Below are 26923 nucleotides of genomic sequence, written 5' to 3'. Positions count from 1 at the left end.
ATGCATTGCCACTTTGGACCCTTCACTTAAAAACCAGCCTCACCAAATTGGTCAGCCTGGTGTCAAACACTCCCTCACCTCTTCCACACTGTTGGATCCCACCTCTCCATAACAGACTACAGTCATCAAAGAGTGTCCCATTGCCATAAAGCCCAAACCCTCATGATGATGAACCACAAAGTCAGAAGTTAACTCACATCATACATCTCTTTCTGGCTGCACCGTTTCCTCTAACCATCAAAATAGAAGAATACTGATACTTTTCATTTGGACTCCCAGGGCTCTGTAGTTTTCCCTGATTTTAATTTATGCTGAACTGCTCTATTTCACTATAATAAGAACACCTAAACACTAAACTTGTCTACTCTCCAAAACAAGTTTTTAATAAGAAGGGTGTAACATACTTATTAACTTGAACATCGTTTATCAAAATCACTAATTTTCAGATAGAATTTTTAATTTTATTCAAAGCATGTGAAACTCTACACTGTGAGCCTTCAAGTCTAAAAATAGTGTGATTGCCAGTCAGCCAGAAATTCAGAATGCATCCAGAAGCTCCTACGCTGCACTTGCCAGGAATGTCAAGACTTTGAAAAATCACATACATTATAACAGTCAAGACAGACTAATCTGTAATACAAGCACACAGAACACACACTGATTTTTCATTATTGTGAAGCCTGGCAGTATCACTGCAGTTCAGCTTCCTTCTGTATTTTCATTATAAACCAAATCTGAAGAAATGTTTCAGCTAAATGTGCATGTCCTGGTCTACATGCCTTAAAAAAACACAGTTTAACATGTCTGGGGATTATGACACTTAGTAGTGACTTGAGAATATGAAAGGAAATTGACAGTATCTTTTAAGTAAACACTTCATACTGTTTTGGTGACTGAAATTTAGAGGTATCCATGAAGCCTCAGACCAAAAAAATGAGAACTCCTTCATTAGGGGTTTAGATCAGCTGTATGCTATTTGTCAAACAAAACATGTTGAGTTTATACACCTATGTTTTGTCACTAGCTATTTAATTAAATGTTTTCACAATGTGAATAAATCTCATCAGGTGATCTTTAGACCACCAGATATCCATCCAGCCAGGGCTAAATTTTAATTGCTATTGAATACTTGGAGTGCTAGCTCTTAAATAACTTACAATGCTCTGGTGCTACTAGTAATCACTCCTCCCACTTGTAGCTGTTGGAAGGGCTGAGAAAAGATTCTGTAAGGACATTAGTAGTCTGAAAGCACATTCTACTTAGGCCTGTTACTTGGAAAATTTCAATCACAGAATGGGTCAGGTTGGAAGAGACTCTAGTGGGTCATTTGGTCAAATCTCCCTGCCAAAGCAGAGTCATCCTAGAACACATGGCACAGGATTGTGTCCAGATGGCTCCTGAGTATCTCCAGTGAGGGAGACTCAATAGCCTCTCTGGGAAACCCATTTCTGTGCATGGCCACTCACACAGTAAAGAAGGTTTTCCTCATGTTCAGGTGGAACTTTCTGAGCATCAGTTTCTGTGCATTGCCTCTTGTTCTATTAGTTAGCACCACCAAGAGCCTAGCTCCATCCTCTCCACAACCACCCTGTAGATATTTATACACACTGATGAGGTCCCCTCTCAATTGCCTCTTCTTGAGGCTGAACAGGCCCAGCTCCCTCAGGCTTTCCTCATAAGAGAGATTCTCCAGACCAATTTAGTAGCTCTCTGCTGGACAAAGGCATAAGTTGGGAAAAAATTTAATGATGGAATGCTTTTCAAACTTCAGCTGGGTCTTCTTCTAGGGACAAGTAGTGCTTGCTGTAACACCACTTCATATACAGTCTTATGCCAGCATACACATTCAAATTACAAAGAGGCAACAGGAAGGAAAAGGTTGGTGGCAGTCTTGTGAGAAGACAACAGAACTAAAAACAAGAAAACAGACTGTAAGATTCATATCTTGTTTTAGTGATTTCAGCTGAATGCCAGAACCTTGTCATACTTCATCTCTGGAGATGCAAAGATAACAAGTGTTGACTGAGAAAGGATGGGGAAAAAAGAAACAACAGAAGCCATCATGAGAAAAAACATTCTACTTGAAGCAGCATAGAGTATAAAGGACACCTACAAAAGGGAGATGCAGTCCTGTCACAATTCATAGAGAATTATATATTTAATAACTAACCACAGTAGTCTTAAACCTTTCAGTTGATGGTTTATTGAAATATTTTCAGTCTTTATGAAGGTCTACTGTGGAGGTCAGATATTTCAACTATAGTTGAAAGCAGTACATAGGTTAGCCTTCAGCTGTTAGTAAATTAAGATCAGTGACACAGCCAAAAAATCAGCAGTGCACCCCCTAAGTTATTTGTGCCTTAGCCAGAGAGGGTATTTTAGGAGACTACAAACATATTAGCACACCTCTAGCCTAAACTGATTATTTTAACAAGACACAGACATGTTGCACTTCTGCAATGACTGAGTTCGTTTCTCAAATTATTTCAACAGTGAACCAATAAAGCCTGTGAATGCAACGATACATTAAAAAGTGAAAACACATGTCTCCCATAAAATCTACAACTGCAAAAATAAAGGGACAAAGATTGTAATCCAAAGACATAGTTATTTATCATGGCCCAATCACACAGGATCACTGCAAAACCATGAGACTGGGTTTGCAAGGTAGAGAAGGAAACCTCAGACAATCAGAACTGCTGTTAAGCAGCCCACAGCTTTGTCTTGTTTGGCCTCAGAGATGTTTTATAAAGTGGTAATTTGGGTAATTTTAATTCAATGTGAATGATGAGGCATTGGGTAAGTTTTTGTTGTAAAGGGCCATCTCAACCTTATACAGATCTACTCCTAGCTGATGATCAGCTTGAAGGAGAAAGCATAGGATGGCAATCCAGACCCAGCAGGACAAAGTCTGGACTAACTTCATCTGTTCCCACCACTGACCCTGCTTTGAGCAGGAAGCTGAGTCAGAACCTTGATTTTATGAATTTTAGGAATTTACTCAGTCTATTTAGCTGTTCAGAGTTTATTGTTAATTTTTAATGTAAAATGAGAAAGAAAATAAGCAATTTCTTTTATTAAAGCTTGCTATCACATCATATGTGCATTCCAAATATAAACCAATACTGTTTTACAGCTCTTTGTCCCAAAACAAGTAAATTTTCCTCAAACAATCCTAATCCTTCCTAGGACTTGCAGTAGGGGAGAGCTGCACAGAAGAATGCCACAAATGCAGGGTGAAGCAAGCCCTACTGAAAGAAACTACATTGCAGCAAAGAATACTGGACCACAACCGAGATGGGGCCACATGGGATAAATGTAATTATTCTACTTTTGCACAGTTTCATCTGTAGAGTACCCATATATCTCCATACAGCAAGTTATAAACTATTGCTGCATTTATGGAATTGTACTAAAAGCCTCTTACTCTAAAATCCCAATATTTTAACTTAATAGTGGGAACATGTACCTCCTACACAAACTTCCTAAAATGTTAATTTAAATAGCAGATTCTGTTGCACTGTAAGCATCACAGTTAAGTCAGATTTCTCTTACCACTCCAGCTACAAAACTATTTACTCCCAAGAACATATTTTTAAGTTGCAGAGGCCCATAACTATAAGAGCAAATGTGTCATCTCAACTTTTAGTACAGGTGGCAGAGTTTGTAAAAAAAATGACCATTTTTATCAAAGACACCAAATATTTCTAAAGATAATTTGAAACAAATAACTGGGAAATGACAGGGGAGCATCTGAGAAGAAAGGTATAAAAAGAAAAATTTACTTTAATAACCATAAGCCACTACAGTTCGCTGTGAGAAAACTCCAGTAAGAAAGCCTCCACATGTGAATGACCCAAACTGCTTAGTCAAAGGACAGGATTTATGCGAAGCACCCGGAGTTAGCCACAGTCTTAAAATTATGTGTCTGGATTCTCACACCACTCTCCTCTTTACGCAGTTTTTGAGGATTGCTTTAAAGGCTCTTAAATTTTCTTTTTGGGGGGTGGGAGGAGAGCAGACACAAAAAGGGGAAACATGATACACAACAAAACAAAACAACATACACTTTACTAGAACAAGAACTAGAAGCTTAAATTCCTAACAGAAAAATCTGAGAGCAAGTAGGGCAGGCAGAACACAAAGCACATCCCTCCCTTTGTTCATTGTGTCCTTGGCAGACAGACCCATACCTCCAGCCAAGTCTAGTATTTTCTGAACAGTGGCAGACTCTGCTCAACTACCCCAATCCCTCAGAAGCTTTCCTTGTCCCCTCTGAGAACTGGCTGCCTGTTCCCAGCTCCTCACCACAGCCCTGCAGCCCCTCGAGGAGCCCTGGGCATCTGCAGCTCTCCTTTTGCCACACTTCTCAGTCCATTAATCCCTAAGCAAACTCTCATGGGAAGAAACAGTTTCTACCTCCACCTATCCTTGTCTTCAAAAGGAGAAAGTAGGCATGATGCCTTCTGGTCACTGCTATTGATTTTGATACTTCTTAAGCAATTTTTAGGTTTTACACACAGGATCAAACCCATGGCTTGCTTAGCACACTCCCCTTGTCAGAATAGATATATCAGAAGCAGTTGTGAGAACCACATGACACAGTAGCTCAGACTAGAAAACACCTGGTTAGAAGACAAATGTTACTTTCATAGTGAAAGAATGAGAGCTCCATCAGGACACTCAGTAAAAAGGCAAAAACCAGGCAGGCATAACAAGAAATAATGCCAGGAATACAGCTCAAAACACTCAGATTAGAATCAATAAAAGTGATTACCAGAATCCAGTTTAATGGAAAACATTTTCTGACTCTTAGAATCTTACCAAAAGCATCCAATCTTAATTTTGAAATACATTTAATTAAACAACTTACTGGTTTGGCCATCGAAATATCATGTCTGTGCTACATCAGAAGCCAAGGTGAACAAAAAAATCTTCCCTTAAAAGTCTGTCTCCAGAAGAATTTATTTATCTTTGCTCTTTACAGCAGGAAACCATTTTAGATACTGACACCTGGCATTTACAAACCTTCAAAATACTTTCTCTTCAGTAAGGATACTGGGGCTCTTCTTGGCATTTTTCTAGTCTTAGCTCCAGCAACTTCTAAGAGAATGAAAACCTGTATTTCCACAATGAACTGAGATAGAAGCAAATGCCCACCCCTTTTGAAAGGGGGAATTTTAAAAGCAATTTGGATTTACATTCTTCCTGAGGGAAAAATTAATAAGCTGACTTTTCTATGATGCTCATATGCATCTCCATTCATAGCTAGAACTGGGTATATCATTAAAAGTAGGTAGATGCTTAGGGCAAGAGACTACCATGAACAAAAATACTTATTTTTAGAAATGAGTAGTCGTGTTGAACAGGACAATCATAACTCCTGCTTTTCTCAGCAACAGAAAGATGAAATCCAGGTTTCCATCCCAGATCCCTCCTCAGCCTCCTCCCCACTGTGGTACAAGAGAAATGCAGTGTCTCCTGTGCAGACAAACAGCTTTGGGCAGATTACAATGTTCCATCTCTTTTAATTAATTTCCCAAGATAGCCAACTCAGACATCCACAATGCCTCATTTGAATTTTCCACACCTATTGTTCTTTTGTTAATTTATCTTCTCCAAATCCACAATAATGTGCAGTACTTGACGTGAAAATGTCCCTGACACCGGGCTCAGTATTCCACCACATCTCCTATCCATGTAACAACACTATGTCCTCTGTTATTCTCCACTTCACACAGTTTGCTTTACAAAGCTCCTCTTGGAGATTGTCCATGACATATATATCCCACTCCTAAATTCAAGCCACCATGTTGCATGCACAATTGAACAGCCTCCACTCAAGTATGTACTGTTGGATTTTTCAGTGTTGTGTGTTGAGTTGTGTGGTTACTGCACTTTCACCCAGATACACCTCATTTCTACTAGCTTCCTAACAGAAGGTGACAACTGACAGCAGCCCCTTCTCGCTAACAAATGCTTAAACCTTAAGTGCAATTCACAAAGCGCTGCTTTTGAGACATCTTTCTTTTAAACAGTCACAATGCATTCAAAAGCACAAATCAAATAGCCTGTAAATCATAAAGGCAGTATGGACAATTTCAGAAAGCAAATGGAAGATAAGGTTCAGAAACAATCTGGAGAAGTAGGAGCTGACAAATCAAAATACAAGCAAAATCCCTAAGATATTAAGCTAAATGATGCTTAGTCATATTTAATAATTATCCACCGAGAAAAAATTTGCATGGGTAAGATTTCCTTGAAACGGAAAAAAAAGGGCTACACTTCTTTAGAACATTGTCTTTAAAAGTAGAAAGGCAATTCAAAAAACCATAGACCCTTGAACTGGAAATTAAATACTATAAAGGTTTTGTTGGCTTTTTACACAGTACATATTTATAAACACCTAGAAGGTAAACAGTGCAACACAACTAAATCAAAACTTATCCAGAACAAGTAGAACTTGATTATATGAGTGCAACTAACAGATGTGGTCTGCCACAGAAGCATGACCACCATACATGATCAAAGCTATCCTTAGCACAGCCAGGGTGAGGAACAGCTGGGACAAAGTTGATTTGCTTCCTAGTAACGTTGATAACACACTGAAGTTCTAGTTGTTGCTGAGCAGTGCTTACTCCGAGTCCAGGACTTGGCAGTGCCACATGCTCTGCCAGCAGGGAGGTACACAAGAGGCTGGGAGAGAACATGGGCAGGTGACAAACCAGTCAAAGGGATATTCCACACCATTGGGCATCGTGCTCAGGAAACTGGGGGGAACTGGCTCCAGGGACCAGTCATTGCTAAGGGACAGGCTGGGCATCAGTCAGTGGTATGATGTGCAATTTCACCGTGCATCACTTCTTTCTCTACAATTTTATTTCTTTGTCTCCCTTTTTATTAGTTTATTACTGCATGGTACTTAGTTGCTGGCTATAGTTAAAGTTATGCCTACAGCCAGTCAGTCTGTCTTAATTCTAACATTTGGGCTGCTGGAGAATACCAACCCAAATCCAAATTGTACAAAAAAAGTTGATGAAATACAATCAAATCATAAGGCTCTATCAGCTATCACTCCACTAATCAAACCTACAAAAACAACAGGAAACATTTAAATAGTTTGGTAACAGTAAGTACACTAATTAAATCTTCAAGTAGACATTACGTTATAAAAATTGCAAACACTCAGTTGATCAGAAAATCTTGGGAAAAAAAAGAAAAACTAAAAAAGGTTTAAAAGCTTCTAATGGAGCTCAATTAAGTTACATGCAAAGCACAGTTTTTCTTGGTAAATAATCAACCATAAAAGTCTGTAATGGAAACCAACTATTAGGCAGCATTAGAGAAGCAAAGGATCCATGCAAAGTAACAGCATTGCTAAACAGACAGAATAAGCCTTTTACTCTGCTTAGCATTACAAATACCTCAACCTGTTTTGAGAAGCACATCTCCAAATGACATAGAACAACTGGAAGAATTCCAAAAGCAGCTACACAAAGAAAGGAAAGAGGCCTTGAAAACACAACCAACCTAAGTAGAGATTTAAAGAGACTTTTTCAGGCTTTACTGGACTGAAAGAAGACAATATAAATAGAAGATTGCTGCAAGCACAAAGGAAATACACTTCCCTACACAGCTGAAAGGGGCTCAAACTACAGATTATTTAGGCTAAACTTGGGTTAATTTCTAGGGCAACCTAACTGCAAGCATAGTCAAGCACCTATACAGATTGCCAAACAAGACCAAAATCTTAGTAGAATTTTAAAGTTATTTTTAAAGCTTTCAAACTGACTTTGATCAGAGGTCCAGATAAACTCTCAACTCCCTTTCAGCCTCCATTTCCAGAATTCTATACTGGATTTTGTTTACCAAAGAAATATTTTTCAAAGTGAGACAAAAGGAATCTGCCTAAAAAATTTTTCAGTACACAGATGAAGAGACATCTATATTTAAAATATTTATAATTTAAAGTCTGCTAAGAGACCAGATGCAATAGGCAGGAAAAACAGCTGTGGGAGCCAGTCAAGATACTGATGATCTGGCAAGACAAACTCAAGTACAGGAACAAGACACACCCACAGGAGCTGGTTTTGTGTCATACCATTCTAGTACTACTCAAATTTCTTTTAAATGCTTCCAATCTTGTCAAACCAAGGTTACATTTGCTGAAAAGATTTCACATTATAGTCATGTACTTGGTTTTGAACACATTCCATATGTTAAACTTTGATTAGGAGTTCAGCTATGCTGTGAGGGCAGGCAGTCTGCACCTCCCTTATCTCCTGATCAACGCGAGCAAATATTTTCAAGTGAGGATGAGCCTTTAGCACCAGTAAATTCAGAAACCTTTGCTTGCTGAGAGAGAGGTAACCTACAACATCTATCTCTCAATTCACAGATTGTTCAAATATTTTGTGTGTTAAACTTGTTTACAATCAGCCACAGAACACATCATTGATGCAAAAAAAAAAAATCGACTGGTGTAAAAAATTGAACTGAGCTGAAGTTCTCACCCCCACTTTTTCCCTTCTATATCTACTGCCTTTGCTCCACATGCTTGTCTCCTTGAAAAGCCAGATGTAACATTTCTTATTAATTCCTTTGGGAAAGCAGGGACTGCAATAAAGCAGACAGAACCTCTGAAGAAATGCAGAAATCCAAAGACTATGCTTAGAATAATGGATTTCTTAACTTCCATAAAAGGTGAAAAACGAGCAAGAAGCAAACCTAGTAACAGAACTCTAATTTGATTTAGCACCATCCCAACTGGGGGTACAAAGCTCATGGCCAAAAGCTACATGGACAGCAATCTACTGTAAGACAAGCTATTTCTAAAACTTTCATTAAAAAAACCCAATTGCACATCTATACCTCAGGCACAGGTGTAGAGAAGTTGTGGATTAAGAACCTGAGTTACATTCCATAAGAAGCTTTGTCCCTCCTCCTCAGGCAGAGATCTTGGCCTCTGCAGCAGAACTGCACCCACACATTGATTCTCACAAGGCATGCCCTGATGAGAACAAGTAAGAAACAGGAAGACTGGCAAGCATGAAAATAGATGAAGGCTTCTCCCTTCAGAAAGGCACTTCCAGAAGTGTTGATCTGTTGACAAAAGTCTTATTGTTTACTCCTTTTCAGCAACTCAGAGAAGACAGTGTAGAAAGAAGTAGAATACTGTTTCTCATCTACTTTATTTCTGCTGGTTTCTTCATAGTCTGCCTAGTCTACCAAAGGGTATAAAAATCAAAATCATAGTAAACCACAAGTACAGAAACTTTCTTTGCTTTTAAGGAGAAAAAACAAAACAAAAATGCAAACCCCCTCATATTAACTTGAAAACACTTTTGATAGTCTCCAGTTCAGACAAAAAGCCTTCAATTTTCAATTAACATTTTCATACCAACAGATCCTGAAGAATCAATCTCTCTCTTTCTAAAAGTCTAAGCTTGTCTAAAAGCAAGGTGCATACTTGTTTCATTTAAACAGTGATTTTTGCATTAGTAGTTGGTCAGTAGACTTTCTGCACCCTGTATTTTGGACAGCTTTGTGTTCCAGTGCAACAGAAATGCTCTCTTGCTATCTAGAAATGCTTCCTATGGAATTGGAGCTCTATTTATGCAATCTCTGGAAATCACATTTCATTGTATTTATCAAGTTGAAACAGCAAGAAGATGGACATTTCATGAATAATACAGCATCTTTCATTACTGCAGCCAAATAATCTCTAAAACAGCCTATGATGTTTGAAGGGTAAAACTACTAGTTCCCTCTGAGAAATTAAATCAGCCCTTCCCCCAAGATTTAGTCAGAAAGCATGACGCAAAGATTTAAAAAAAACCCAAAACCGTCACAACTGTATTAGCAAAAAATAGTAACACCTACCAAAGTCCCTATGTACACTAATTAAGTCAGAGGAACCGTTCCCAACTTGGTTTTCCATTTTGTTTGCTGTCCTTCTCTCTTCTTAGAATTTGGAATACTGAACTATGTCAGATTATAAAACAACAATAAATGATCAGGATTTGCATTTTGTCATTGTTTGTTTGGGGAGGTTTGAGGCTTAGTTCTAGGGTGAGGCTTTTTGGTGGGGGTTTTTTTGGTTTTCATTTGCTTTTGGTTATTTGTTAGTTTGTCTGTGTTTTTCACAAATCAAGATAATCTTTTTTGCTAGGGTATCTCAAAATGATCTTTTAAAAGATCCCTAAAGGAAATGAGATTCTGATAGATGCTATGACAGCATCCTGTATTTGAGAGAGTAGTTAATCCCTTGGAAAAGAACAGGAGCATTAAAATATTTTGGAAGTAGTAGGCTCTCCAATTAATATAATCCAACACAAAGTCCTGGAAGAGACAGACCGAAAATTCTATCTGAAGCTGAAAAGCCCGTCCTCTGCCCAGACTTGAGCAGATACAGACAAACACAAGAGCATGCAGTACAAAACAGCCAGATAAATATCATCAGTTCAAATTAAAAAAAAAAAAAAAAAAGCACACCCTTCCAACTGCAAAGCACAGAAAGGTATGGCAGTTCACACACAAAGGTCATGGCACCACAGTTTCTCCAGAGGCAAGAGAGGCAGGCAGAAGAAAAACAGCAAGGAGTTGCACCAGTTCACAAGAATGCAACCATTAGCAGGTACTCAGAATGGAAATACAATGTCTCCAGGTATCCAAAGGGAATCGTGAGTGTACAAAAGAATGGCAAAGTTTGGTCTGCAGGATACATCAAGTCCACAAGAGATGGGCAAAAGCTTTGAAAACATCACAGATGTAGAATGACAGTACTCTCTTCACTCAGCTTCCAATTTTCATGGCATGCAAAGAAAACTATCTTTATAAAAGTCAAATTTATGCTCAAGCTGATTGAACAGTCAGCCAATTTCAAATGCACAAGCACAGCATTAGCTTCTATTCATTAAGAGATTGAAAAAAATAAGATTAAACCAATCCCATACAGCCCATCATGATCTTCCATTTTTAGGAATCAAAAGTGTAGGAGCAGTGGGGAGGGTCACATTTATAAAGCTTTCTTGTTTCATCCTCCCCAACAAAAAGGAACCAGAAAGGGACTGAACTGTGGAAGAACAATTCATAGGATCACAGAATGGCTTGGATCAGGAAGGACCATAAGGATTATCTACTTCCAACCCTCCTGCCCAAGGGCACTTTTCACTAGACCAAGCTGCTGAGGGCTCCATCCAGCCTGGGCTTGAACACTTTTCAGGATGAGGCATCCACAACTTCTCTGGGCAACTGCTCTGGTTCCAGCACCTCACTACCCTTACAGGGAAGTATTTCTTTCTTATATCTAAACTAAACCTCTGCTCTTTCAGTTTAAAGCCATTCCCTCTTGCCCTATCATTACATGCTCTTCTGAACAGTCCCTCTCCTGCTCTTCTGCTGGCCCCCTTTAGGTACTGGAAGGTGCTCTGAGGTTTCTCCAAAGCCTTCCCTTCTCCAGGCTGAACAGCTTCATCTCTCTCAGTCTGTCTTCACAGGAGAAGTCCTCCAGCCTTCCGATCATCTTCATGGTCCTCCTCTGGACTACCTCCACCAGTCTGATGTCCTTATGTTGGGGATCCCAGATCTGAACGCAGCCGTCCCAGCAGGGTCCCATAGGAGCAGAACTGGCTCCTTGACCTGCTGGCCACGGTCCCTGTGATGCAGCTCAGGGTACAATTGGCTTTCTGGGCTGAAAGTGCACATTGCCAGCACAGGCTGAGCATCTTGGCACACAGCACCAGAGTCCTCCTCAAGGCTACTCTCAATCTGCTCTCTACCCAGCCTGTACTTGTCTGTACTTGCCCCAACCCAGGTGCATTGTCCCCTTACATTTATCCTTGCTGAACCTCATGAGGTCTGCACACCTCTCAAGCCTGTCCAGGTCCCTCTGGATGGCACCCCTTCCCAGCAGTGGTGTTGGCCACACCACAGTTTGATGTCATTGGCAAACTTACTGAGAGTGCACTCAATCCTTTAGCACTGATCGCAGTGCAGACCTCTGAGGGACACCACCCATCACAGGTTTCCACTAGAACATTGAGTCACTGACCACACTTCTTTAACCCCATTAATACTAAAACAGAGACCTGATCTTTGGAAATCTGCAAATGTCTTCAGGTACTGCTTTATAATTAAAAAGTTAAAAGCAAAATCAAACAAACCAAAATAAGTCATTACAGCTTCAGAATTACAGATACAGTCATTACAGATACAGAAATCAGGCAAATAAATAACATGTCTAGTAACACTTTTACAAAAGCAATTTCAGATTTTTTGAAGCTGGTAGACTTAAGTAGTTAAATAACTTTTCTTTAAAAAAAACCCCTCAGAATAGAAGAAATGTTCCTTGTATTTAGAAAGCAGCCTATTTCATACAGCAGCCAGCTGCATGCTCTTAGCAGAAAGACTAGTGGCATTCCAGGCTGCATTAGGCAAAGCATTGCCAGCAGGTCAAGGGTGGTAACCCATCTTCTCTATCGCCACTGGGTGAGGCCACAAGGAATGCTGGGTCCAGTGCTGTGTTTTCCAATACAAGGGAGGCATGGACATACCAGAGAGAATCCAAAAAGAGCCTCTAAGACAAGGGACTGGAGCATTCTTCTTATGCAGAAAGGCTGAGAGAGCGGGGAGAGTTCAGGCTGGAGAAGGCTCAGGGAGGTCTCACCAATGTGTGTAAATACCTGCAGGGAGGCTACATGGAGGATGGAGCCAGGCTCTTTTCCATGGTGCCCAGAGGCAATATGCACAAACTCAAACACAGAAGGTGCTCTCTGAACAGCAGGAAATGCTGGCAGAAGTTCCTTGGGGCATTGAAAACTCTCCCTCCTTAGAGATACTCAAAAGCTACTTGGACATACTTTTGGACAACTGGGTCTAGGTTGCCCTGTTTCAACAGGAAGGTGATCTCTGGGAGGTTCCTTCCAATATCTACCGATCTCAAATTCCACAAAGACTTTTTAGGCTATTACAATTAATACAAGAGATTACCTCAGAAAATACTCATCAGAAAACCAGGACTTGCTCCCATGTGAGTCAATCCCAGAAAGCCAAGCTCAGAATTTTGGCATTAGAAAATAAGATGCTGACAGAGCAGACTAAGCAACCAATTGCTGCAGGGGAAGGCTCACTGCTGAGCCTTTAACAAGAACTGTCTGGCTGAACTGAGGCTACCATCCATTTTCTCCCTCTACCTCCTGAAATGTCCTGGCATTTAAAGCATCTACCAACCAGCATCCATCTGGCAGGAATCCCATTCTGGAATCCCTCAGGCTCTCAGAGATAGGGTATTCTGAACTTCTCTGGCAAAAGGAATCATTATTTCCATTTACAGAAGATTCCCTTTAACAGAGAATCCTTAACTGAGCACACTGATAGTTCAAGGACTGTCTGCTGAAGTTCCCCCATGACAATGTCTGATTACTCAAGTATAAGAACAGGTCAGGACAACCATAAATCCACAAAGTCTGTCATTCAGGTACCAGTTATTCTGTTGGGGTTGTTTGGTCTCCTCTTCACCACTTCATCTTTTCTCAACTAAATAATGAACTACAGTTTGCATGAGTTACCTGTTAATCACAACCTACTACAGTTCTTAACACACAGAGGCAGACAGGAAAAGAGCAAGACTTTCCAGAGCCAAGGAGAGGAAAGTGACCTAAAACAGGTTGCTCAGACATCTGCTCGGTGACTTGACCAAATGCCATTTCAAACACATGTTATCACTGTTCATGCCCTGTGGCATGAAAACTGAGGCAGTGCACCCAGAACAAACTGGACAGTGTCACAGTGCTCCTATGTGTTTGCAGAAGATAGAGAGAAAGCACAATTAAGAAACAGAAGCTATTATCTGATTGATCAGATATTTTCACTCTGAGTATGAGAGACTAAGGAAAGAAAATTCAATATGTGATTATGAAACGCTGGAGGAATACACTATGGACAAATAATGGCTTCATTTCACAATGAACACCAGCACACAGCAGGTCATTACCATCCTGATAATATACTTTAAACAAATGCCTCTCAGTGCTGACCTGAAGAGTATGATTGTTCAATATAATTCTTGTAAACTTTCTTACATCAGTTGACACCTACAGCAGAAGATTTAAAAGATTAAGAATTATTTTATTTCTTCATTGATTCTGCTCATAAACACGAAGTGGTGATGCTTGTAAGGAACTGATATATTAGCAAACACCGTTATTGCTTCTACCATTGCCCATTTTACCAATTTCAGAAAGCATCACTTACCCGATTTCATTATTATTAACTGCTACAATACATGGGATTTTCTACTTCCAGCAAAAGGATTTCTTCTACCATAAGAACTGGACAAGGACTGCATCTGATCTTTGCGTGGTCGAGTTTATGTTGTAGCTTTTATTTCAATTCTCATGTATAAGAGGATGATGTATAAGAGCAGAAATCATTTAATATTCCTGAGTTAACTGCACTTCTGCACTGCAAAGGGAATACTTTTTCAGGATCTTTGAAAAATGCACTGAGTAGTTATATGAGTAGCAAAACATAGCTGGCACAACAAACCAAACATTCTGCTTCTAGATGTTTTGGGCTCCTTTATTTAGCCCCTTCTTCTATTTATACAGATTGTGTCACATTTACTAATTGCTCAAACAGTATGGAAAAAACACCAGAGAAACTAACCAGCCCCCAAAGCCACATACTTTACATCAAACCAACATCAGAATAAAGCTTTATTATAACACTTTTCAGAAGCTACCCATGAATCAAGTTTTGCTCTCACATCCAAAAGCTGCAGCTTTTTCAGTGTGAAGATATCCTATCTGGACACGGATGTTGACACTTCAGATATTTACAAAAAACACAGCAAAAGCTGCGTTTTATATAAATTCTGCTCTCCAGCAGCTAGGACTGATGAAGCCATTGGCTTCTGACTGCAGCTCTGACAGAAGCTTGGTAAGGCCCTCACTCCATTCTGGAAAGGTACCTCAGGTACAGTAATAGAATATACCACATCATGGTCACATAGACCAAATTTTAATTTTGTTATCACAAAAATTGGTAAGAACTTACTGTGGGGACAACTCTAAAGTAATCACAATCACACTGCTTACACAGATTTCTGAAGCAAACCTACTTCAGTCAGGACAACTGAAAACAAACACCATCAAGACTACAGGTTTGTATGAACACTCTCTCTCTGCAGAAGAATGTAGCCACAGCTTCTACCACTCAGCTTTTCGGAGCACCATGGTCATACAGACAAAGAGATCCAGAGAAGCCCAGACTCTTGTTTCATAACAACTGAAGACAAGTGGATATTACTGTTCAATGAGATCTCCTTTCATCTTGTAGGGAAAAAAAGGATGACTGTCTAGGTTTTTCTTTTGTTGTAACACATTTACCAAGTTTTAGCTGACACCTGTACACCATATGTAGGGAAGTGGTAAAACCTTACTATATAATCCCACTGTATGCATACCATCTCATTTACACCTCAAGATATCCCTAAAGTATTCAAGAGATGAATATTATTTGAAGACAAAAAGCTTTTTACAGAAACAGTAACACCTACCACTAAAACCAGCACTCAGTATCAAAGCCAGAAGACAGTGATTAGGCACACAGATGGTGACACAGCAAATATTTAACATGGTATCAGAAGTGGACACTACAGTGGAGGGCAGCAAAAGAGGAAACCTCAATGAGCCAGACACTCTTAAAGAGAGCAGTATACCAAGAAAAAGAAAGTTACTCAGGTGACTCTTGTTTAAAATGGTGCATTACTTGTATGCATTGTGCATTTCCATGTGGTATGATCTATTAATAAAACAGATTATTCACTCTTTAAGTAATCATACAGCAAATTACCCAGAGCTTCCTTTTGCAAGCCTCCTGACTTCACAGTTCCTGTTGTGCCTGTGATGAGTAATAACTGCAAGAACAGCTTAGCACTTAGCTATTCTAAGTATTTTTTATTTCAGTATTATCCAGTTTTGAAGATAAACTCCATGCTACGTTGTCTAAGATACTTGCAACTTCTTGCCAGATGTAAACACACAACAAACCTTTAAAGTATCACATACCTAAAATTTCCCATAAAACAGAACACCAAAAGTTCAAATTTAAGATAGGTACTGTAAATTCTACAATAAATTTAAACCGTACTGTGATTTCTATCTTTTATTTACCCATTTCTCTTCCAACATAATTCCATGTAACTTTTAAATAGAAAGTTTAAAATTTACTGTTCTAAATCACTAAGCTTCTCAATTAAAAGTTATGCCAACCAATACATAAGAAAATTGCTTTCAGGAGGGCTATGTGCAAGAAATCCACTTTGTCCATAATGATGTACAAGTAAATCAACTGCATATCTTCTCCGAGCACCACGGAATATGGTGAGTTGAAAGGGATCTACAAGGATCACAGAGTCTCACTCCCAGCCCTGCACAGCACCATCTCCAAGAGTCACACCCTGTGCCCAGGAGCATTGTCCAAGTGCTTCTTCAGCTTTGTCAGGCTGGTGCTGTGACCACTTCCCTGGGGAGCTGTTCCAGTGCCCAACCACCCTCTGGGTGAAGAACCTTTTCCTAATATCCAACCTAAACCTCCCTGACACAACTTCAGGTGATTCTCTCAGCTCCTATCACTGGTCCAGTACCTCCACAGATGCCAGACCAGCTGCTTTTCCAATACAAAAAATTCTGGTCACCACAGAGAAGAGATTGGTAATCTCCTCCTCTCACAAGAAAGTTGTAACTGCCGTGAGGTTCCCCCTCAGTCTCCCCTTCTCCAGGCTGAACAGACCAAGTGACCTCAGCCTCTCCTCATACAGCTTCTCCTCAAGATCCTTCACCATCTTTGTCAAGAAGAGATTTCTTGGTTGAAAACTGGAAGAACATTTGTTAGTTCATTCAAAGTAAAAGTTTGAAAAGTTAATTCAAAGTAAAACAAACTTGCAGTGTCAAATACTCCTCTGACAAGTCTGCATTACTCAGCCAGGCTTCCACCTATTTCTGCTGATTAAAGACATAAGACTTCTGTACTTTTTCTTGACACAGTCTTTGTTTCATGTGTTTTGCCCTCACCCCTCTTTTTATTATTAATGCTTCCTCTTACAAAAAAGGATAGACTGACATGCTACTACTCATTGCCTAATATAAAATATTCCTCCTATAAAATAACTGTCTCAAGTATAGCTGGTTTATTTGACCTTAAGTTGAAATGAGCCTGATCAATTTAAGTTAACAATACCAAATCTGGACAATTATTGGGTGAGGGAAAATTAAAGCATAAAAAGTTCTTGTGCAAGTTCAGAATAGATGGGAAAGCTAAGCTGCATGAAGTCACCTCAAATAAATTTTAAACTATAATCAACATTGAAGCAAGACACCAAAAGGAAATGGCTAGCATGCTTATGACAACTGGAACTATTCAGGATCATGTCAGTACTAAGGAAGACTTGGATTTCACAGAGCAACCTGCTCTAGCTGATCCTGCTTTGAGCAGTCAGGGTGGGAGTCAGAAACACTTCCCTCCCCAGCCATTCTATGTTTCTGTGATCCTATCTTTAACTACCAGTAAAGACATTTGATCTGCAAAGCTGATCAGCTTTAAAAGCTATATGAAACTTAATATCTTTAATTGAGGCACTGGATTTTAAAATTAAGATGTTTGTATTTCTTAAATATCTACGCTTTTTATTTACATCCACCCTCCTTTATAGGAAGAGAAAAAACACACAAACAGAATTTTTACAGTTTGCAGTGCATTGGTATCAAAGGTCATGATCTTCTAGCTCCAACTCAGCCACTTCATACACCATCACCTGCAGTTCTGCAGGCAAAACCGACTTGCCAAACTTACAGCCACCCGTTTCATTAAGAAAGATGAAAATTATTGTTTGCTGAGCTTGTTGTAATTAGTCATGTGAAATCTGTCTCAAATGTAATAAATTTCACCAAAGAATAAAACGCCATGGATAATTATGCTCCTAAAGAAGAAAAGGTACTGTAATATATGGTACCCTTGCACATAATCTCTTTATCCCAAACACCACTGTCTCCATTCAATCAATGCCATACAACCAGAATTTTTAATCAAGTCTTATTAGTGGCTGTCTTTGCCAGGAGCTGAAGAAGAACATAGCTTTCACTGAACTCTTCTAGGTACAATTTATTCTGCCACTTCATTTTGTAGGGAGCCTGATTTATTTGACATCAATAGTTTGTTGAGGTAATAAACCATGCAGCAATGATACCGTGACTCAGAGCTCATTTGCTAACAGTCAAGTTGCTTGGCAGCATGACAGGCAGAGTAATGTGCCTTGAAGAACTCTGTATAGATGCCACAGAGATTACCAACAAATACAGAGCCCCAAAACACAACTTTATCAACTCTGCTTTGATTGACTGATTGTGTTCAGCTTCACTTTGAGCACAAAGATTAAAAAAAAAAATCTATATGCAAGCCAAAAAGCTGCTCCATCCCAACAGATCTGTAACACACCCAGGCAATTTTACACTACAGCTTCCTTTCAAGACAGGGCTGTCCTCCACATGCTTACAGAAGCACACAGTGTAAGAGAGCCCTCCTTCAGGTAAACATCAATACTCAATGAAGCACAGCTACTTCCTACAACAGAAGTACAAGTTTTTTTTTACCTGAGTTTGCAAGAGGGGTAAGAGGTTTTATATGTCAATGGCACTATTTAAAAATCCTGTTCTTTTGAGTAACATCAGCAATCAAGCATAAAATGAAATAAAATTTTAAACAGGAGGTGGGGATTTAAGAAAAAGACTGATTTACACTCCTCTCTGGAAATACAAAACATATAATCAGATTTTTTCCTAGTGGCATTAAGGCAGCATATATCTTTTTTGTACAAAACCAACTGAGAAGGCTCTAATACTAAATATGCCCATGCATTATCTTTTTCAACCTCTCTACTTAAGTACCAACATTTACAAATCTGCAGATACTAGACGATTCCTATCCTTTCTCCCTATACCTCTATAGGGACACAAACACACCTCCCCCAAGATTAAATAAGTGTATTTAATCTTTATTTAAAAGTACAGCAAAAAGTGATAGGCACTGCAGGTAAGCAAATTGTAGTTCTTTTTTCACTCCTTTCCTGTCATTACAAAATACATGCTCATTAAAGGCCTTTCCATTTAAACATTCCAATTTTAGGAAGGATAATATATCAAGTTATTTTTCAACTTATACATTCATTGTTTGAAGCCATGCATTGAGCTCTATACAGGCTCAGCCTGGAGTGTTACAGCAAGTTACCAGAGTGGATGAACTTGCAATAGCTACTTAGAGCAAATACTTTTAGAAGAAATTCACAAGGATTACTAAGAAATTCCTTCACAGCTGTTAACTTCAACAAGTGCTTATTTTTCCAAGTAATTGAAGATAGACAATTTACAATCCATTTACAAGGTTATTTTTATTATCATAAAATTTCCAACATACAGAAAATCACTGCCTGGTGCTAGTCAGTGTTTCCATCCACAGTCTTCAGAGTACAAGTCTGATTTCTAGGTAAGCATCAGAAAAATCACGACATTCAGCATCATTAAACACCTGACTAACAAATTAAGTGCCACAATTAGCATGCCAAGGGAATTAGTTTACTCAGATGATCAAGACTTATTTGGTTCCAAACTGAGATTTTTAAGATTAAACAATCTTCAAATCTTCACCACACCTCCTTTGCCACATCTCCTATTGTTTACCAACTCCACAGCAAAGAGTGAAGCCAAAGGAGAGCCTCCCCCTCAGTCCTGGCTCTAGCTTGGAGTGTAAGGGAACTTACTGAAGACTAACATTCCAAAATTCCAAGAAAGGTATGACCAGGAAGTACCTCCACAGATACCAGACCACTTACAACCCAAGTTTGTTTACTCTAATTCAAGTATCTCTTTACATTATCATGTTCAAACAGCTCACATACATGGGCACAGGAACAGTACAAAGAACTCTATGTCCATCAAAACAAACAGAATAGGACATAACAGCTACCATGAAAGGTTAAAGTGCTTTGGTGAATGTAAAAATTTATCAAAAACCTCTCCTGGCTTCAGAGGATAAGGAAGCCTGTATAAGCAGTGCACAGCAACTGAAGTGATAGCATTTTTAAAAATTTAGTTGTTTCTTACTTGCTTAAGCAATTTTTAGAGAGGCTGGAGACCCTGAGGAGCTATGTTAGAAGGTAAGGAAAACAGCACGGAGAGGAATAATGTTTTTCCTATCCATACACTCATGAAATCTGCAGGACAGCCAGCAGGACAGGGAAAAGAAGGAAACTTAAGTCAGTGAATCAATTTAGATAATAGACAAATATTATTTCTACAATGCACAAGTCCTTTTCCAATACAACATCTACTTGAATCTATATTTACACCACATATAGGTATTTGATGTTCAACTCCAAGGTTAAGATGCTCATTGAACAATGCAGGTAACATCTAGATAGGACTGCCAGGCAATGGGTCCCTCTACCATATAAAAAGTAAATCCCACACCTGGGGCTATGCAGGTATATACAAGCACTATAATTACTTGTACACACATCCCCACTAAAACACTGACATTCTCCAGTCCTGAGGCCAGCTGGTACCAGCTGCACTCTGCTGTACAGTACTTAACCTTCAGTCTCCCCTGGGCACCATGAGACACATTCATAGCCTGAAGACAAACACTTAGGTGGGGACGGGAGTAATTCATATTGGTTTCTATTCAGACTGTCAAACAGAAAGCTGTAAGTGGCATTTTCCTGACAGAAAATTAAGTGTACCTGGTGCATTCCTTAGGCATCATCACTTCTGGGATACTACAGCAGTGGAAGGAGCAAACCTTGTGTAGTCTTGCCTGTATCACCTACTAGAAGTGGCTCCTGCAGCTTGCCATACAGCATCCACACACTGTCCACAGTTTAAAGTAACAAGTGACTCTTACTTTTTTTTTTCTTCCACTGAAAGAAGAGCTTTTGAGTTTTATCTAATGGCAGACAAATTCATATGGTGACAAAGCAATATAAGCTCTGTAATCGAATCTAGGTTCCCCTCCCAGCTGCACAGTGACAGCTGTGTATAACACAGCCAACATCTCAGCAGATCAGGCCATGCAGTGAAACCAGCTGGTATGAATTAGGAGGATCAGGAATTACTGTTCCCTTGCCACAGAGCAGAAAATCTGCCTACCTGTCTCACGCTATTAGGAATGTAAACCACTGCTGGATTTCCATTTTTGAGAAACCTACATACCTTGTTATGGTAAAGGCCAAAGTGCTCCTGACTGGCACCTCCCTTTGCTGCATTTAACCACAATAATAATTTCTTTTACAATATTAAGTACCATAAGTTCTAGCTTACACTGTTGAATGTCTAAAGAGAAATTTACATGAACAAGTTACTTTACAACAACCAGTAACCAAAGAAGCTGTTTGTCTATAAACCAGCTATCCAACCAAATGAGGTTCTCTCACATCCACAGTACTCTGAATATATGAGGCCTTGAAGAAAATCCTGAACATAAGAGCCTAATTTGGGATATTTCAAAAGACAATAAAACTACACTCACTATCTCACTACAATTCAGCAGAGTACTCTAACAGACAGGATCATGAACTAAGGCTGCCCTGGCATTGTGATTTCTGTGTAAAGCAATTTTCCTCTCTGTTCCTTCTACCAGCATTTTTCTCACAGGCTCACATACTTCAGGAACTTATTCAAGCAAGGATTTGCTATTTTACTAAACATTTATGCAGGAATTAACATAGTGGGAACTTAATTTGGTTCTGATCTCTAGGCTACTGGAATAGTGAAACATATGCATACAGTAATAAATGTCTTCCCTGCTTTTGAGAGTGACTGAAAAAGAGAAACAAGTGTTTTTCTATATGGATTCAGATACTCAAGCAAGATATAATCAGGCATTCAAACTTCAAATAATTCTGTATGTGTTTTATAAATATATTCTTAACCTAAGACAGCATTCATACTGATATTAAAAAAAAAAAGGAATTATAAGCACTTAGTTCCTAAGGAAATTTCTCACACAAATTGTTTTCTGTTCAGACATCTTCCATCTACTAGCATTGTCTGTTTTCAAATTACATTTGCCATCTGTCAACACCAAGAAATACTTAAGATTAAGCAATGATGAAAAAAAAAGAATATGTAAATATAAAATATGTCTCAGTGGTGACATATTTTAATGAGCTTTAGATATTTCCAAAGGCTGGCAAAAATTCCCAAATAAGTCATCTTCTCACCTGAAAATAAAACCATGGTTAGAGAATTCAAATACTGAAATACTATGATACAACTAGAACTATGGTATATATGCATGATTACAAAAAAACCCCTCAAGAGTAGTATTGTTGTAAAGGCAAAGCAAAATAAATTTTAGAATGGAAACTTACTTGTGCATATTTTCCACTCCTATTATGATCATGATATAGTAGGAAATTCCACTTTGTATAACAAAATGTAAGGCATACCTAGGGGGAAAAAAAGTAAACCCTCATAGCATTTTCTTTAATGACAATCAACAGCATGCATTCATAGTGAAATTAAAGAGGTTCAAAGTTTAAAGCCACCACTGCTCCCAAAGAAAAATCCCCTTTTATTCTATTTAGGTTTTCTGTTACCCTTCCTTCTGCTGAGAACTTCTCCCTTTAGCACAGCACAGAGAGCAGTAATGAACAAAACCTAGACACCTAGCTACAATGTTCCAGCTCAATCAAGAATATTGTAAATGTTGATAATTATTAAAACACAAAGAATATGTTTTATGTCTTCCATTTGGCATTACTTCATGAGTAAATGACTGTAAACAACATGAAAATTTTGTGGTTTCATTTCCATATTCATCTTTCTACCCATTTACAGCAATAGATATTCCAGATAAGGCCAACAATTTCTTAGTATCCACAATATTGTAAGATTTCTCACTTAACAGCAATGGTGACTGTCCAGCCAGTCTCTTTGTCCCAGGCTGTCAGTAACTTTTAAAGGGATGGTGGTGATGGTCACAAAAAACACACACAAAAAAGCCCTACACACCAACAAGCCACAGATTTATTTCACAAAGATGCTCCAAGCTCCTCCTGTTTGTTTTCCACAGCTCACCACCACAGCTGTCCAACAGCACTGCTTTGGGAGTTGGCTTTGGCCTTTGAAGGAGTCCTATTTCAGTAAGCTGAAGAGCACTGCCATCCAAGCAGTGCCAGTGAATGAGGAAAGAGCTGATCTTCAGTAACTTGGGGTTTTTTTCATTCTGGTACCTTAAGTGCCCCAGTACCACAAGCACATAGGCTCAAGTGACACAACTCATCTAATTTGGGATTTTTTTTTCCTCATGAAAAGCAGCCTAAAAAGCAGCAATCATTTTGCTACAGTGATGCTATTTTCTTTCAGCTTATCACCAACAATTTCCTAATTTCACTCCTCCTCTACTAACAAGGAAATTACTTCAAACAAGAAAACCAGTTCTATCCAACTAAAATCCTTCATCCTATACAGGAGGAACTGAGCCAAAATTTGGATTCGAGGTTATTCACTTGGACATGAATTAACCTTGAAAAATCTTGACTTTTTACAGAAGAGCCAGTCTGTACATGCTCTCATGTTTCACTTCTAGTTAGTCTCATTTAGGATAGGACTACCTAAAATTCAAGTTTAATACAGTAATTGACAATTTAAAAAGTATTTACTTCCTTTTCTTATCTGCCAAGCATTAGCAATATTTTACAGCAAAGACAGGCATTAGTGAAATGACAAAAACTTAAGAGGTTTGCTCTTTTACAGAGAAATGAGACTAAGATATCAAAGCCTAAAAGAGTACCATACCAGGATTACAGTCACTGAAAACATTTCTCTTTCAGAGCTGCTAACAATAGCAATATGTTCTTTGATTCAATCATTCAAAGGGATGTATTGAGATACCACAGAGAATAGTGATTTTTAGCTACATACAAAGGGTACATATTCTGGGCCTTTTATGGTATTTGCTATTATGCAAAGGGAATTATTGCTTCTCTTCCTTTCCTCTACCACCCTCACAAGTATTACAAAAGTGAGTGAAAACTAACACACTTGAAGATAACATAACTACTACTTAATGTCCTTAAAAGAGTGCGGATTACAAACTACTTCCCACATTTAAATTTGCATGATCTACATTTTCTAGTAACACTATATAACAAAACAGTAACAGTTTCCTTCTTGTTATATATGTTCATAAGTCATGTTATAGCAGCACAAACCAAGAGTCACTGAAGATGTTATCAGGAGCTTGTAACCTGTATGCATCCTTGATTTCTTGGCAAGGGAGAACCAAAAAAACCAAAACCCTCAAAAACCTGCTTGTATAACATGTACTTAACCAAAAGGAAAAAGCATTGGCAGAAGTACCAATCTTTAAAGAATGTGTACTTTCAACATCTCAATGTTATGTTATTTTCATAATTTTAAAACAGTTTTTAGTTCAGTAACTGCAAAATAGAAATTAACCTCTTAAAATAAAACATCTTTTTTTTTTTTTCCAGGGCATATTGCTGGTGAGATGCTTCCACAAATTTTTATTTATGTCTGTTAGGAGTAGAGGCTGTTTCTTTCCAACATCTCCCATATCCAAAATGAATATATTAGTAACCCTTTCTAATTACAAATTATAATTAACGATTTCGGCTTCTAAAGCAATGGAAACAATGTGCTTCTAAGCTTACACAGCTCTCAAAAAAATTGTCACATAGTATCTCCTATTTCCCATATCCTCCTCTTTTTCTGTAGTGTTAAGCCTGGAAGTCTGTGAGATCAGATCATTCTCCCAAAGCAGAATACCATGGCCACATGTTTAAGAAATGGACTGGCATAGTAAGTTTTATATAAAAGTAAATCATGCATGTAAATCTAAAGAATAAAGGTTACTGATCTCTTTTCCCAAAATTTAAAAATAAGATATATCAATTAATGTTGGGAGAGTTCTGCAACATGCCTACATAGAGACCAACACACTCTGCATGTGTAGAGACAGATGCACATGCACATTCCCACCTGCACAACAGCTTGATTAATCCCCCCTAGCTCACTAATGCTCTATGATAGCATAAATAAGTCTTTTATACACTTGAAGCCAAGTAAGCACCTTGTTTACAATGCAATAAAATGAAACTGGCACTCAAACCATCTTGGGAAGATGCAAGCCATTTAGTAAGCTATTTTTTGAAGAAAAAAAATTCACCAAATTAAATGAATACCCTTTTCTAACTTTACTAACATTCTGTCTTGCTACACTGTGAAAGATCAAGATATGCAACCAGCAGTCACACAAAATATGTGTCTGAAAAACAATCACATCTTCCCTCTCTCCAAATCATTAAAGAAAAAAAAGAAACCATGAAACAGGGCATTTTAGACTACTAGGAGTGTCACTAGATATGCTTTACAGTTCCAACAACTCTTCCTTAAAATGCCACATTATATTCACTATTCAGAAAAAGACCCTGAGTTATCTCCTGTCATGAGTATTTATAGGGAATTATCCTAGTCACCACATCTGTGCTGTGCCTCAAGAGAATACTTCTCCAGCAAGTTTACAGAAAAAAAAGCTGCAGAAGTTAGACAAACTGCACCTGCTTCATCTTCCCAAAACCACAGGCAGCCAGTATGGTAGTTACCAGTTTACAGATGACCTTTCAAAATTTTTGGACCTCATCAGAATATTTAAGCTGATTTCTGTACATTTGCAGCAGCTAAAAACCCCACAGAATTAGGCAATATGGTTCTTCGTAACACAGAAATAAAAATTGACAAGTTCCTGAAAAATGAATTTAAGTGTAACTTACCATCCAAAACAAAAAAGTGCAAGATAAAGGCCCAAGAGTGTTGCAACAACATGTCTTATAAATGGGCTAGTTTTGCTTGAATGAAGGTATGTTCGAAACCAAACAGCCGCAAGCAAGGCAAACAGTTGGCACACTACAAAGTTGACCTGCATAAAAAAAAGAAAAGAAAGAAGAACTCACCCAAGTGTGTATTAAAATTTAACAGCAATATCCACACATTTTCAGCAATTTGCAGAACGTGTAGCTTTGCCACGGCTTTTACCACAGCATGTCTAAGAGCTTCTCCCATGAGTCCCTCCCAGGCCAAAGCACAAACCAGTGCTCCCCCAAGCAGCTTAGAGGAAAAGATGCATTGAACACGAAGCAATATGTGCTTAAATCAAGAAAAGAAAATGACATTTTTTGCTGTAGATTTTCTGAATACCAAACCACTATCAACCATTAAATCACCTCTACTCTCCCAGAATGTGAAAATCTGAGCTGTAGTTTTACTTGGTTTTTTAAGTGAGCAGGACTCGAAGCTACATATCAGCTCCAAAAATCACTGACAGATCACTTCAGTAGCCTGTGCAGAAGCAGGGCTCAGTGAAGTGCATTTCAGTGCTATGTAATCAGATAAACAGCTTGGTTGCACACTGCATTTTCTTCTTGTACATTCAAGTAGGATAGTTTCAGAAATTCTTCCTCCCTTCAGGCCATTTATTCTTGAAGATAGAAAATTTCTTGTATATTAAATATTTAAAGACATTAGGGCGCTGAAAGCAAAAGCAGAATTAAATAAAACTAAATCAGTGAGTAAAAAGAATTGTTCTGACTGTGGCCTGAAAAAAATGTAACAGCAAGTGCACAATAAAGAAAGAAATTCCTCAAATACAGCAACCACTACCAAAAGCTTAAGTTACAAAAAGCTGGACAAATTATTTTATTTAGAAAGTAACATTTCTCACTTCATAGATTTTATTTTTTACTGACATAGAAAACTGCCTAACAGTTTTCCATGTCTAATAGTGGCATCCCAAGTCATCACAAGCAACAGCTTGGGAACCACTGCTTCAGGTTCTAAGCACTTCAATA

At 38.5% G+C, this 26923-nt stretch overlaps 1 protein-coding gene across 1 annotated transcript in view; it reads right to left on the bottom strand.

Annotated features, from left to right (window-relative positions):
• The window catches only part of MBOAT2 (membrane bound O-acyltransferase domain containing 2), an 88590-nt gene that overhangs the window by 44526 nt on the left and 17141 nt on the right, over positions 1–26923 (bottom strand). The window contains exons 2-3 of the mRNA XM_054279676.1: positions 25850–25995; positions 22424–22501 (exon numbers count right to left, since the gene is read on the bottom strand). Coding sequence (XP_054135651.1) covers positions 22424–22501; positions 25850–25995 — 224 coding nt within the window. The remainder of the gene's footprint in view (positions 1–22423; positions 22502–25849; positions 25996–26923) is intronic.

This window comes from Melozone crissalis, unplaced genomic scaffold (assembly GCF_028551555.1).
Source record: "Melozone crissalis strain CALT ecotype California unplaced genomic scaffold, PUWL_Pcris_2 ptg000027l_1, whole genome shotgun sequence".
NCBI classification, from domain to species: domain Eukaryota; kingdom Metazoa; phylum Chordata; class Aves; order Passeriformes; family Passerellidae; genus Melozone; species Melozone crissalis.
Note: the sequence above shows the minus strand (reverse complement) of the source record. Positions and strands in the feature narration are given on the sequence as shown.